A 15642-nucleotide genomic window follows, 5' to 3' on the forward strand; every position below is an offset into this window, starting at 1 on the left:
TGTGGCGCATGGGCTTAGCTGCACCACGGCATGTGGGATCTTCCCAGACCAGGGATGGAACCCGTGTCCCCTGCATTGGCAGGCGGATTCTTAACCACTGAGCCATCAGCGAAGTCCTATGTCTGCGTCTTTATTCCTGTCCTGCCCCTAGGTTCTTCAGAACCTTTGTTTTTTTTTTTTAGATTCCATATATATGTGTTAGCATACGGTATTTGTTATTCTCTTTCTGACTTACTCCACTCTGTACAACAGACTCTAGGTCCATCCACCTCACTACAAATAACTCAATTTCGTTTCTTTTTATGGCTCAGTAATATTCCATTGTATAATGTGCCACATCTTCTTTGTCCATTCATCTGTTGATGGACACTTAGGTTGCTTCCATGTCCTGGCTATTGTAAATAGTGCTGCAATGAACATTGTGGTACATGACTCTAAAAAAGCAAGAAAATTTGATAACTAAAAAAACTGAGGGGAGGAAGAAGTGGTTAAAATTGAAGAGGGATTACATAATGATAAAAGAAATTGAAAAGGTTGTATACTTTTTGAAGGATTTAGGGGTATTGAAAATAGAACTTCAATTTTAATATTTTTGATCTGAGGAATTAATAAGAAATGCCTCAACAGAGTATCTATGTATTTAGATATTTCTGTATTTAGAAGTGAGACTAGACTTTGGAAACAGATCAGCTGTAGAAATATAGATTTGGGAGTTACACAACAAGAAAACCCGCCTAGAAATTTGGTGTTGGAGCAACAGAAATCTGTAATTAATACACAAGAAGTTAGTATACTCCAGGGTGCCTAAAACATTGAGATATGGTCAAATATTGGAGCAAAAAGTAATAAAACTCAGCAGAGATGGTCTCTCAACCTATGCCTAAATGACTGAAATGGGAAACTGGCCCTTAAATCAATTTAATCATAATCTGCCTGGAATTTTAAAAAATAAATAAATAGAAGAAAAATGTTCCCCTGGAAGGCTTTAAAAAGTTGAGGGGAAGAGTGGCAAAGAGCATTCCCTAGAAACAATATTAGCCTGCCTGATATTAGGTTCACCTGACAGATACATGCATAAGACACAAGTTGATTCTGAACTCTCAAAGATAGATGACATTAAGATAACTGAATTAAGTCTTCACACTAAGGTCCCATGTGCACAGTGAAACCCTCTGATTATAATCTGAAATTTCATTTCATCTACGGCAGGCCAGCTGACAATAATATGTGGTCTTCTTCTCAGTTACTGTTCTCATTATTAATAAGTACTATGACATCCTGATGTCTACATGAGTCTCTTAATAGCTTACCATGTTGACTGTGAGTAGTATGACTCTGTTCCCCTAAACTTCATGAACACTGAAACTAGACTGGCTTCAAGATATGGAAAGCTGAAGACAGGACAGATAATGGTGACCATCTCCACAGCAATGTCAGTATGAAGTGCTGTAGACCTCAGCAGCAGCCTCCAAGTTAACCTCCATCTATGGCTTTTCTATTTCTGCTCTAACTTCAAAGGAATGAAGATACTAGGGAGAAGAGATAACAAATGGAATACAAGTTCTAAGAGAACCAAAATAAGGCATAAACCTTCATAAATGAGAAAAAAAAAATCTTCCTCTGAGCCCAGAAAAACATGAATATGACAGAAGGAGAACAGCCTCAATCATCTTTCTTAAGTAGAAAACAAGCTCATGAGACAAGGGCAGGCCAGGAGATTTGAGCAGCTGTCTCATGAAACTTCCTGCAGTGATGGAAGTGTTCACCGGGCAGTCTGATACAGCAGGCACTGGCCAGGGCCGCCAGCTGAGCACTGTCAGTGTGACCAGTGCAAATGGGGAACTGAATTTTTAATTTAATTAATTTATATTTAAATTCAAACAGTCATACGTGGTTAGTGGCTACTACACTGGACAGAACAGCGGGGAATGAAGCAAGTACAGAATGAGCAGAAAACTTTGTCAACGTTAACCTAGAAGAGAAATCCAAGAGAACTGTTCATTTACTGTCCCTTGTGAGAATTAGTTTAATTTGTAATACTGAAAGCAACATTGTTCTTGGTCATAGTAAGAGTATCGAAGGCCATCACTTTGTTATTTTATGCTTTCTTCAATGCTGATCCTCAAAAAGCAAACAGGAGAGTAAAGATTAAATCTACAGTTCACAAGAATCTGTGAAACATAAGAGTTCCAGGAGAAGAGACACCAACATTCTGCCTTCCTGATACCTTCTGCCCTATTGTTCTTTCCTAAACCAGCTCCCTAAAAAGCAAGGCTTAATACTTAAGTAATTACAGCACCTACGCAAATTGCTTCCAACATAACTCTCCTAGGAGCTCTCTAGATACTTAATATTCAAAGTTATTATGGTCTCTGTGTTTCTGAGAAACAAACGACAAAATAAGGGCACTGGCTAAAACAAAGTTTTAAATCCAGTATCAAAAAACCAAAGAAATGTTGCAAAAGATGCTGCTTTTATTGCCCTTCCTGCTGTTGTCCTGCATGACTAATGGCATACACAAAGGGTCATGCAAAGGGCTGACTGAGCAGCAACAGAAGGCTGGAAAAACAGAGCACTGGCCAGTTGCCGAGGGTGAGGAGGAAAAGGAGGAAATAACTTACAATGAAACAGTTCACGGACTTCCCTGGTGGCACAGTGGTTAAGAATCCGCCTGCCAATGCAGGGGACATGGGTTCAAGCCCTGGTCCAGAAAGATCCCACATGCCGCAGAGCAACTAAGCCCATGTGCCACAGCTACTGAGCCTGTGCTCTAGAGCCCGCAAGCCACAACTACTGAGCCCACATGCCACAACTACTGAAGCCTGCGTGCCCAGAGCCCGTGCTCCAAACAAGAGAAGCCACTGCAATGAGAAGTCTGTGCTTGGCAACAAAGCGTAGCCCCCGCTCGCCGCAACTAGAGAAAGCCCGCACACAGCAACGAAGACCCAACACAGCCAACAATAAATAAATAAATAAATAAATATTTAAATAAATAAATAAAACAGTTCTATTTGGGCAAAAAGACACCTGCTTTCAAATGGCAAACAGCATCTGTCCAACTATCCAGATGCTATTTTAAGTAACAGAACAAAACAATAAACTCTAAAAGAAGTTATTAAAATAAAAATATTTTTAATATTCATAGTGAAAAATAAAAAACAGTCAAGAAAAATATTTTTTAAAGACTAATGAGAGGAATCAGGCCTACCAATATTAAAAATTAAAATAAAGCCTCAATTTAAAATAATATGGGCTTCCCTGGTGGTGAGTGGTTAAGAATCCGCCTGCCAATGCAGTGGACACGGGTTCGAGCAGCAATGAAGACCCAACGCAGCCAAAAATAAATAAATAAATAAATTTATTAAAATAAAAATAAATAAAATAAAGTAAGTATGGTACTGGTACACGAATACACAGTATTAAAAAAAGAAAGCCCAGAAAAAGACCCAAATATATATAATTGCAAAGCTCATTTTGTATAACTACCAGTATTGGTCTCAGATACATACTGACCTTCACACTCATAGGATCAAATAAACTGTAGCATGAAACCAGGCTCATTTAACTTTGTAGCATACAGGACAGGAAACACAGTATGCCAGCACTGCAGCTTCAGTCGTGCTGTCTTAAGCAGTGATCCTTACAGAAATCCAGGAGCCAATTTCTAGGCACCACGAGTGAGCTTTGTATGCCATAAGAATCAGTATCTTAACAGCCCATGACTTCCTCGTCTCTGCACAAGTCAAACTGCATGTACACAGGGCAGCTAAGGTCTCTGCTTCCCAAGAGAAATTTCTGGTCCATTCAAAATCTTTCCTATCCAGATGCAGTTCCATTCAAGGGTCATTCTACAGGGCTTCCCTGGTGGCGCAGTGGTTGAGAGTCCACCTGCCGATGCAGGGGACACGGGTTCGTGCCCCTATCCCGGAAGATCCCACATGCCGCACAGCGGCTGGGCCCGCGAGCCATGGCCGTGGAGCCTGTGTGTCCGGAGCCTGTGCTCCGCAACGGGAGAGGCCACAGCAGTGAGAGGCCCGCGTACAGCAAAAAAAAAAAAAAAAAAAAAAAAAAAGGGTCATTCTACAATAAGCAATGTTGCCTTATAACAGAGCTGACATTCCATATTTATCTTAACCAGAGAAAGAGTGCTAGAAGAGGATAAACTCAAGGTCATCTTCCCACTGAAGAAAGGTTTTGTGCCTGGTAAGCCTTCTAATCAGTAAGGAATGGTTGTTCAAGTGGCTACCAATGGCCAATGAGAAAAAAATATTAACTCATATCCCTACTACTCAGCTTTAATTTTAAAATTCCAGAGCTATAAGACTAAAATGTAAATGATGGGACTTCCCTGGTGGCACAGTGGTTAAGAATCCACTTACCAATGCAGGGGACATGGGTTCGATCCCTGGTCTGGGAAGATCCCACATGCCGTGGAGCAACTAAGCCCGTGCACCACAACTACTGAGCCTGTGCTCTAGAGCCCACGTGCCACAACTAATGAGCCCACGTGCCACAACTACTGAAGCCTGCATGCCTAGAGCCCATGCTCCACAACGAGAAGCCATTGCAATGAAAAGCCCGTGCACCGCAACGAAGAGTGGCCCTCGATTGCTGCAAGTAGAGAAAGCCCACGCCCAGCAACAAAGACCCAACACGGACCCCCCCAAAATTTAATTAATTAATTAAAGAAAAATTTTAAAAAGGGACTGCTTAAAATGTAAATGATGAAACCACACAAGTACTAGAAAAGTGGTTCTCAAAATATGGTTCAGGGACGCTGGGAGTCCTCCAGACCATTTCAGAGGGTCTGCAAGATCAAAATTATTTTCTTTTTCTTTTTTTAAATTTTATTTATTTATTTTTGGCTGTGCTGGGTCATTGTTGCTGTGCTCGAGCAGGGGCTACTCTTCGTTCCGGTGTGCGGATTTCTCACTGCGGTGGCTTCTCTTGCTGCAGAGCCCGGGCTCTAGGCACGAGGGCTTCAGTAGTTGTGGCACACAGGCTCTAGAGTGCAGGCTCAGTAGTTGTGGCGCACGGGCTTAGTAGCTCTGTGGCATGTGGGATCTTCCCGGACCAGGGCTCGAACCCGTGTCCCCTGCATTGGCAGGAGGATTCTTAACCACTGCACCACCAGGGAAGCCCTCAAAATTATTTTCATAATAATACTGCGACCATGTGTATACAGTGGACTTTTTGAGCAGCTACAGGATTTGCTATATTGTATAATGAAATGTGTCAATATTTGGATGATCTGCATAACTCAGCTAACCAATACTTTATAAATGACCGATACCTAGCTTTCAAAATCATGCACGGGGGCTATATACTATATGATTCCAACTATATGACACTCTGGAAAAGGCAAAACTATGGAGACAATAAAAAGACCAGTGGTTGCCAGGAGTAAGAAGGGAGGAAGGGATAAATAGGCAGAGCACAGAAGATTTTTAGAGCAGTGAAACTATTCTGTGTGAAACTATAATGGTAAATACATGTCATTACACATTTGTCAAACCGTAGAATGCACAACACCAAAAGCAACCCTAACATAAACTATGGACTTTGAGTGATAATGATGTGTCAGCGTAGGGTCGTCAATTGTAACAAATGTACCACTGGGGAAGGATGCTGAGAGCGGAAGAGACTATGCGTGTAGGAGGCAGCGGGGAGGATACAGGAATTCTCTATACTTTGTGCTCAAGTTTGCTATGAATCTAAAACTGCTTTAAAAAACAAAAATCTAGTAATTAAAAAAACCATGCATGGATAAAGATATTATTTAACCAATGGCTCTTAACTGATACACCTATGGCTCTCAGTGAAAGAGTATGAAAAAAGTCATTGATATGATTTCAGATACGACACTATTATTAACCTTTAAGAAACCCCCTCTTCATGAATTTTAGAATAGTATCAAAGAAGCATACCCCCAAATCATGGAAAATCTTTTAAAACAGTCTCCCTTTTCCACCTATAAATCTGTGTAAAACCAGACTTTACTTCAGATACTACAACCAAAATACCTTATCACAACAGATTGAATGTAGAAGCAAATACAAGAATCTAGCAGTCGCCTATTAAGCCAGACAATAAAAAGACTTTTAAAAAAATGTAAAACAATGCCAATTCTCTCAAATGCTTATTTTGGGGAAACAGCTATTTTTTCATAAAAATTTTTCTTTATATTAACACATAATGAGCCTAACATTGTTATTTTTCAATAAATTAACAAATATTTGAAAATGTCTCCATTTTAATTCCTAATATGGTAGAATCAATACATATAACCCGGGGCTTCCCTGGTGGCGCAGTGGTTGAGAATATGCCTGCCAGTGCAGGGGATATGGGTTTGAGCCCTGGTCTGGGAAGATCCCACATGCCACGGAGCAACTAGGCCCGTGAGCCACAACTACTGAGCCTGTGCATCTGGAGCCTGTGCTCCGCAACGAGAGGCCGTGACAGTGAGAGGCCTGCGCGCTGCGATGAAGAGTAGCCCCCGCTCCTCGCACAGAAATGAAGACCCAACACACCCAAAAATAAATAAATAAATACATTAAAAAAAAAATACATATAACCCATATCAACAAAAAGCTCTTTGAGGGCCTCAATTTTTAAGAGTGTAAAGGGTTCCTAAGACCAAAGTATTCATAACTGCTGTACAAGAAGAAAATATAGAAGACTTTTTAATAACCTCAGAGTGAAGGAACTGTATGTATGGCACAAAACCCAGAAGTCATAATGGTAGAGATTGATCAATTTAACTATATTAAAATAAATTGCCACATGGAAAAATATTCCAGGAGCAGAATCAAAACACAAACTGTGGGGGGCTTCCCTGGTGGCGCAGTGGTTGAGAGTCCGCCTGCCGATGCAGGGGACACGGGTTCGTGCCCCGGTCTGGGAAGATCCCACGTGCTGTGGAGCGGCTGGGCCCGTGAGCCATGGCCGCTGAGCCTGCACGTCCGGAGCCTGTGCTCCGCAACGGGAGAGGCCACAACAGTGAGAGGCCCACATACCGCAAAAAAAAAAAAAAAAAAAAAAAAAAAAACACAAACTGTGAAAACAACATCTGAAACGTATCACTTATATTAGTCTAATTTCTCTAAGTGGCTCCTACACATTAATACAAAAAAGGCTAACTACTCTCATCCAAAATGAACAAATATAAACAAAAAAACACAGAAAAGGAAGTATAAATGGCTCTTAAATAAAAAGATATTCAACCTTTCTCAAGACAAATGCAAATGAAAACATCACCAAGATGCCTTTTTTAACCTACAACTGGATATGATCAACTGTTGTCAGGGTCATCCACATATCCTGATGATATCAGTATAAATTTGTACATTCTCCATGGAGACAAAGAGTTAGCAATGTAATTTTATATCCTGCTTATTGTGACCAATAAGCATTCTCCTATATTATTAAAAATTCCTGGTAGGGGAAAGGGGGAATTGGAGGAATGTGGTCAAAAGGTACAAATTTCCAGTTATAAGATAAAAAAGTACTATGGATGTAATGTACAACATGATGACTATAGTTAATACTGCTATATTATACACAGGAAAGTTTTTAAGACAATAAATCCTAAGTGTTCTCATCACAAGGAGAAAATTTTTTTTCCTTTATCCTCTCTTTTCTATTTATTGTATCTATATGAGAAGATGGATGTTAGCTGAACCTATTGTGGTAATCATTTCACAATATAAGTAAACCAAACCATCATGTAGCACGTCTTAAATTTATACAGTGATATATATCAATTATTTCTCAGTGAAACAGGGGAAAAAATCGTATAGTAAAGAAAAATTCCCCATATGTATGGGAGTTCATTACACTATTCCACCCTTACTTTTTTTTTGACTGAGCCATGCAGCTTGCAGGATCTTAGTTCCCCAACCAGGGATTGAACCCGGTCCCTCAGCAGTGAAAGTGCAGAGTCCTAACCACTGGACTGCCAGGGAATTTCCCTACCTTTACTTTTATGTTTGAAATTTTTCATAACACCATGATTTTTTAAAATTTGCATATAAACATTAATGTTCATATCATATCCAATGTTATGAATATCTATTAAATGTACTTAACCATTTTCCAGCTGTTGGGGCTTCAAGTTATTGTCAGCTAAATTAAGTCAATAAACACAGCTGCAATCGATAGCTCCATTCAGATATTTTGGTCCACATTTCATATTTCTTCTTTAGAGTAGATTCCTGAAATTACTGAGTCTATATACATTTAAAGTTAGTGGTATGTGTTTTTTGTATAGGTCATACCAGTATATAATCCTATCAACAGGATACCCATTACAACAAAAATATTGCTAACCCAACAGCAAAAAATATAATTTCATTTCAATAATGTTAAACATTTTTTCGAATGTTTATACTATTCTTTTGAGAATCTGTTTTTGTTCAAACTTCCTCTCCATTATCCATCTATCTGAAGGCAGCAGAGTTTTTTAGTGTTTTTCTTACTTATCTTTTGAACTCCTGGTAGCTTAAGGATGTTAATTCTTTCCTTCAGTTTATTATTTCTCGGAAAAAGACCATTTTGATTTAATAAAAGCAAGAAAGAGGGCTTCCCTGGTGGCGCAGTGGTTGAGAGTCCGCCTGCTGATGCAGGGGACACAGGTTCATGCCCCGGTCTGGGAAGATCCCACATGCCGTGGAGCGGCTGGGCCCGTGAGCCATGGCTGCTGAGCCTGCGCTCCGCAACGGGAGAGGCCACAACAGTGAGAGGCCCGCGTACCGCAAAGAAAAAAAAAAAGCAAGAAAGAGGAGGGACTTCCCTGGTGATCCAGTGGTAAAGAATCCGCCTTCCAATGCAGGGGACACAGGTTCAATCCCTGGTCAGGGAAATAAGATCCCACACGCTGCGGGGCAACTAAGCCCGCACGCCACAACTACTGAGCTCGCGCATCTCAACGAGAGAGACCACGTGCCACAAACTAAAGAGCCCACCCACCGCTCTAGAGCCCGCTCCATAACTAGAGAGAAGCCTGTATGCCGTAGTAATGAAAGATCCTGCATGCCGCAACTAAGACCCGATGCAGCCGAAAAGAAAAAAAAAAAAAAAAAAAAAAAAAAACAGCAAAAACCTGGGGCTTCTTAAAAAACAAAAAAAGCAAGAAAGAGGAGGCAAGTAATAATATCATGGTAAGACTTGAGTTAGAATGATTATTTAGAAAACACCAGATTCTGTTTAACTTGCCTTAATCCTTGATTTTTAAACATTAGTACAGGAATAAATTTAAAATTTTCTTATGTTACTCATTCCTCTGATTTTTAGAATAATCTTACATTTTAGTTTGTAGCATAAAAATATTACGCTGCAGTCAAATTCAGTTCATAGTTTACAAACTATCTCGATACATATTGAGACAGTAAGTTGAAACAGGGGTTTGCAGCATATATGACTTAGAAATCAAAGGGAAAAACTGAAGGCTAATTCTAACGAAACTCTATTCCCAAAGACAGATTCAAATTGTTCTACTCTGGGGGACTTCCCTGGTGGTCCAGTGGGTAGGACTCGAAGCTCCCAGTGCAAGGGGCCCGGGTTCGATCCCTGATCGGGGAACTAGATCCTGCATGCATGCCACAACAAAGACCACCTAAGACCCAGCACAGCCTAAAGAAATAAATATCAAATTGTTCTACTCTGGAACTATAAGGGCTGCTCTGTCCAGATTCTGAAGGGCATGCTGATCAGTATTTATGTAAAAGGTTTTAAATAAATCCTTGTATGTTTTGTTACTTGAGTAACAAAATTATTATTATTTATATTATTATTATTATTTAATAATATTATTAAAATATTTCCCTTTGGAGCCATTATCAGAAATAAAACAGTCAATTCAAAATAATAAGATAAATATGAACATACGTAAGTACTTCATCAGGCAAACTGAAAATCTGTAACTTCATTAAAAGGGAGAAGTAGGTCAATCTGGTAAATAAAGCAGAAAAGGACTAAATAGAACCAAGAGAAGAAAGACAAAATAGGACAATAATTACCTCCCACCAAGTCCTTCAATTCGTTCTCTTTCCTTGGGAAGTTCTGGCTTATGGTCCTGTGTCACCTCCACAGCTCTGACAAAATCATCCTTTGGGTCATCCTGAATTCCAAGAACCACCCCTGAGTCACCCACATGAGCTACATACATCTTCAGGCCCCGTATGATGACCACACTGGCAGTTGTCCCTGACGTGCTGGGAAGACCTGTCATAGTCTTTGGCCATTCTCCTGTAGTAAAACATAAAACATTTTACTCTTTCAGGTGTATACATGAATCCTGTGGCAGAATAAAAATGCCAACATATGCCGAATTAGCATGTTAAAATTTGAATTCGCATAGGAAAATATTTAAGAAAAATATTTTGAAAGCTATTAAAGAAGGACTTGTATTAATCCCTTCATTCACATATTAATCAATTAATTTTATAAATAGTACAATTATATTATGACCATCAAGCCGATCCTAGGAGAAAAATGTTACAGCATAGATTTACTAATTCCACATAAGTCTTAGTCTTAATTACACTTAGTGGCAAAGGATATGTTAAAAGTTTTGATACCACACTGCTAGCAGCTTATCACCTGTTTATTGATTTCACTTCAAGAAGATTTTCAGAAAAAGCTACTGGATTTGTTTTTGAAACAACTGTTGAATATTCATAACCTAATAAATAACGTTTATTGAGCACTTACTGGATACCACTTTCTGTGCTAAGAGCTTTACATGTATTGTATTATCTCATATAATACTAATAAACCTAAGTGATAGGTAAGATTAGTTACATTATTTTCATTTTGCAGATGAGGAAACCAAAACTTTGAATGGTTAAGAAATTTGCTCAAAATAACTCAAGTATTTTAAGTGGCAAAGATCCCATATACCTAATTCCAAAACCTATACTGACTGATTATATTCACTATCATTTAAAATTCTGAAATATTCTGTAATATTAAACGACAAGTTGCAGTTCAAGACAGCAAACTAAGTCCAAACACTGACATATTCTCCCCACCAAAATCCTACTGAAAGGACAGAATATAAATATTAGAAAAAGTCCAGAGCAGTCATGAAACACAGAGAAGGGTCATAAGAAAATCTGAGGAATTCCTGGAATTTTAAACAAATGGAATTATACTGAGGGAAAAATCAGAATGCAAAATTTGTCATCCAATATAAGGAAACTGCACAGTCAGTCAAGGAGGCAGTACATCAGTATATTCCCCATTAACCGAGTTCCAGAAAAGTGCAAACTCAGAGGGAGTGGCAAAGGCTGAAGTCAGGAATGGATGGTAGAAGCTTGGCAGAGTCATTTAAAACTGCAGGAGCTAGGTCAGTGCCTAAACCCCCTGCACGGTAAAAGGTGAAACATTTAAGTTCCTAAGATGCCAGTAACTATAATACCTGTCTTTTAAGAAAAGTGGTGCATCGGCTGATAGGGACAACAGGGCCTCAAGGGGGATATGGTGGAAGAAATAAGCCCCCTCCCCAAATGCACGGGTGCCACACAACTTTTAGAGCCACAAGCCTTCTCTAATATATTTGGGCTAACTAGTTCTTTTCTTTTCCAATATTATATATGCTGAAAAGCCATCTCTTGAACACTACAGTGCATCTCCCCATCCCATCCCATCCCACAGATGGAACCCACCCTCCAGAGTGACCTGTCGCTCACAACAGAGGGTTGCTTGCAGTATACAAAATAATGACCTTCACAAATGCTAAGGGAAACTGGAACAGATACCAGTATTGATGAAGCTAGAAATTCACACACACAGGCATATACACATGTAAAACTATCAGCAACAGCACCAGACACATACTTAGTGCTCAGTAAACATTAGTTTTTGTTGTTATCACCATTATGTATTTAAGAAAAGCAACCAGACTGAGAGGCACCAAGTGGAGTCGCCAAAAAAAAAAAGGCCCTAAAGAAAACATTTGTGGATAGATTACTGGCATTGATAAAGTTCAATAAGGCTACTGGATATAAATAGTTATATAAAATATGAATTCTATTTTTGTAAAACAGCAACAAAAAATTACAAAATGTAACTTAAAAAAAAAGATCCCATTCACAATAACAGCAAAAGGTGTGATATATCTGCCAACAATGCTAACAAATCTCTAGTAAGACCTGTATGGAAAAGTTGTAAGCCAGTGAACAAATACAACAGTGAGCACAGAGACAGATCCATGCATATTCAGACACTTGATATATGAACAGTGGAGAAAGGACATTCAATAAATGGAACTGGGATAAAATAAAAATTAAAAAAAAAAAAAAACAACTTTGGGTCCCTGATGCCAAACACACACACACATGCACACACAAAATCAATTCCAGGTACATTAAAGACCTAACGTGAAAAGCAAAGCTAAAATGCTTAGATAATGCACAAGAAAGTACATTTATGATCTCAAGGTGGGGGAGGATTTCCTAAAGACAAAGAATGGACTAGCCATATAAGAAAATGACCGTCGGGCTTCCCTGGTGGCGCAGTGGTTGAGAGTCCGCCTGCCGATGCAGGGGACACGGGTTCGTGCCCCGGTCTGGGAAGATCCCACATGCCGCAGAGCGGCTGGGCCCGTGAGCCATGGCCGTTGAGCCTGCGCGTCCGGAGCCTGTGCTCCGCAACGGGAGAGGCCACAACAGTGAGAGGCCCACATACCGCAAAAAAAAAAAAAAAAAAGAAAAGAAAAAGAAAATGACCGTGAAGTTGTACTACCATCAAAATTAAGAATTTCTGTTCATCAAAATATATGATTACTAGAGTGAAAAGACAACTCACAGAATGGAAAAGGATATATTTGTAATATATGCACACCAAAGGAATGGTATCCAGAATATATAAAATGCTACAACAAATCAAATCAAGAAGACTACTCAAGGGCCTCCCTGGTGGCGCAGTGGTTGAGAGTCCGCCTGCCGATGCAGGGGATACAGGTTCGTGCCCCGGTCTGGGAGGATCCCATATGCCGCGGAGCGGCTGGGCCCGTGAGCCATGGCCGCTGGGCCTGCGCGTCCGGAGCCTGTGCTCCGCAACGGGAGAGGCCACAGCAGTGAGAGGCCCACATACCGCAAAAAGAAAAAAAAAAAAAGAAGACTACTCAATAGAAAAATGGATAAAGGACCTGAACAGACTTTTACAATTGAGGAAATCCAAAGAGCCAAAAAGCATGCCGAGGTGTTTGGCTTCTTTAATCATCACGGAAGTACAAATTAAAAGCCATAATGAGGACTTCCCTCCCTGGTGGCACAGTGGTTAAGAATCCATCTGCCAATGCAGGGGACACGGATTCGAGCCCTGGTCCGGGAAGATCCCACATGCTGCGGAGCAACTAAACCCGTGCGCCACAAATACTGAGCCTGCGCTCTAAAGCCCGTGAGCCACAACTACTGAAGCCCGCGAGCCACAGCTACTGAAGCCCGTGCGCCTAGAGCCCGTGCTCTGCAACAAGGGAAGCCACCGCAATGAGAAGCCTGCGCACCACAATGAAGAGTAGCCCCTGCTCGCCGCAACTAGAGAAAAGCCCGTGCTCAGCAATGAAGACCCAACGCAGCCATAAATAAATAAATAACTCAATAAATAAATAAATAAAAGCCATAATGAGATACCACAACATAATTATCAGATTGCTGCATAAATTAAAGTTTGACAAGAGTAAGCTAAGAATGTGGAGTAACATGTTCTATCATCAACTACTGGTAGGAGTATAAACTGGTACAACCACTTTAGAAAACATCTAGGCATTATATGGTAAAGGTGAAGATATGTATACTCTTGACTACTCACTACCCACTGGTATACAGCATAAATTCATGACACACAATACATATGAATGTTCATAGCAGCACTGTTCATATGGGCTAAAAACGGGCAACAGCTCAAATGTCCTTCAGCATAACAGACTATACTACATATAATGGGTGAGAATCTCACAAGAAGGGTGAGATAAAAGAATACATTCAGCGTGATTTTCTTTGGAAAAAAAAAAACTATCATGTTTACAGACAAGAGGTAAAACTATTAAGAAAAATAAGTAAATCACTACAGACCTATAATCACAAAAGTCAAGATTGTGGTTGCCTCTTGGGGGAAGACAGAAATATGAGATCAGAAAGGGCATACAGAGGCTTCTGGTGTACAGGCAACGTTCTCTTTTGTAACTGGATGGTATTCATTTTATGATTATTTATTAAAGCGTACATTTATGTTTTATGGCCTTTTATATATGCATGCTATGTTATATTTCACACCTTTTTTAAGTTAAAAGAAAAACAAGCAGCAGGAAGAAGCCATCAATTTTGCAAACATAGATCACAGCAGACAGCTCCCTAGCCCATGCAGTTTTGCAGTCTGGTTACAGACGTCATTTCCAGAAGCCCAGCGTAGAGTATGGTGTATGTTCCTTTAGCCCTTTCAATTATTTTATGGGTTAACTGTAGCTCTTGCTAAAACATTTTCTTTTTAAAAAAAAAAAAACAACTAGGAAACATTGTTTTCTGCAGCTAAGAACCTGAAAAAAAATCTATTATCATAATAAATGCGGACGAGGTGAACTCCCAGAAACAAGGGTTCTTAACCACATTCAGAAAATAAAATTTACCTACAGCATACAAGTAATTTAGCTGTTTGCAAAAAGCACCTAAAACGAGATGAAAAAGGAGAAAAAGAGCTAAAAATAAAAAGGCTATTCAAAGCAATGTTAATATTTAAATCACATTTTTTGTCAAAAGCACTAACATATTATGAAAGATATTCCACAATGATCTAAAAATACTGAATAATCCATGCTTTCCCTATTCATTTAAATGTCACCTTTTATCATATGTTACATTTTGCCTCAGATCTATTTCTGGACTCATCCTACTAATCTATTTATGGTGCTTTTTAATAATAGGGAGTTTAAAGTATCCGCCAATTATTCTTCTTTTTCAATATTCTCTTCAGTATTTTTCCATATGAACTTCAGAAGCAACTTGTAAAATTAAAAAACAAACCCTGTGGAGGTTCTGATTGAAACTGCAAAAAATTTATATATTAAGGAACCTACCTCTTTAATTTGTCTTCCTTAGTTAGCCTTTCTTGTTTTCTACTCTACATTTTAATCTTTTAATTTAAAAAAATGACTTAAAACTAGAAGCATATTAAAAAGACAGTATCAGATAGTATATGAACTCTGACATAAGTATCCTTTAGGAAATGTGCATAAGTCATTAAAACAAAGACTAGGAGACTTCCCTGGTGGCGCAGTGGTTAAGGATCTGCCTGCCAATGCACAGGACACAGGTTCGTGCCCTGGTCCGGGAAGATCCCACATGCCTCGGAGCAACTAAGCCTGTGCGCCACAACTACTGAGACTGCACTCTAGAGCCCGTGAACCACAACTACTGAAGCCTGCACACCTAGATCCCGTGCTCTGCAACAAGATAAGCCACTGCAATGAGAAGCCTGCACACCACAACAAAGAGTAGCCCCCTCTCGCCACAACTAGAAAAATCCTGTGTGCAGCAATGAAGACCCAGTGCAGCCAAAAATAAATAAATAAAATAAATTGGAAAAAAATTATTGTTATAAAAAAAGTGATTTGGTTTTATATATATATATATATATATATATATA

The 15642-nt window shown here is 39.5% G+C and overlaps 1 protein-coding gene across 1 annotated transcript in view; it reads right to left on the minus strand.

The window, feature by feature from the left end:
* The window catches only part of PPM1D (protein phosphatase, Mg2+/Mn2+ dependent 1D), a 49676-nt gene that overhangs the window by 26827 nt on the left and 7207 nt on the right, over positions 1–15642 (minus strand). The window contains exon 2 of the mRNA XM_081218983.1: positions 10017–10245. Within this exon, the coding sequence (XP_081075109.1) occupies positions 10017–10245 (229 nt within the window). The remainder of the gene's footprint in view (positions 1–10016; positions 10246–15642) is intronic.

Source organism: Mesoplodon bidens (assembly GCF_964165515.1).
Source record: "Mesoplodon bidens genome assembly, chromosome: 19".
Taxonomy (NCBI): Eukaryota; Metazoa; Chordata; class Mammalia; order Artiodactyla; family Ziphiidae; genus Mesoplodon; species Mesoplodon bidens.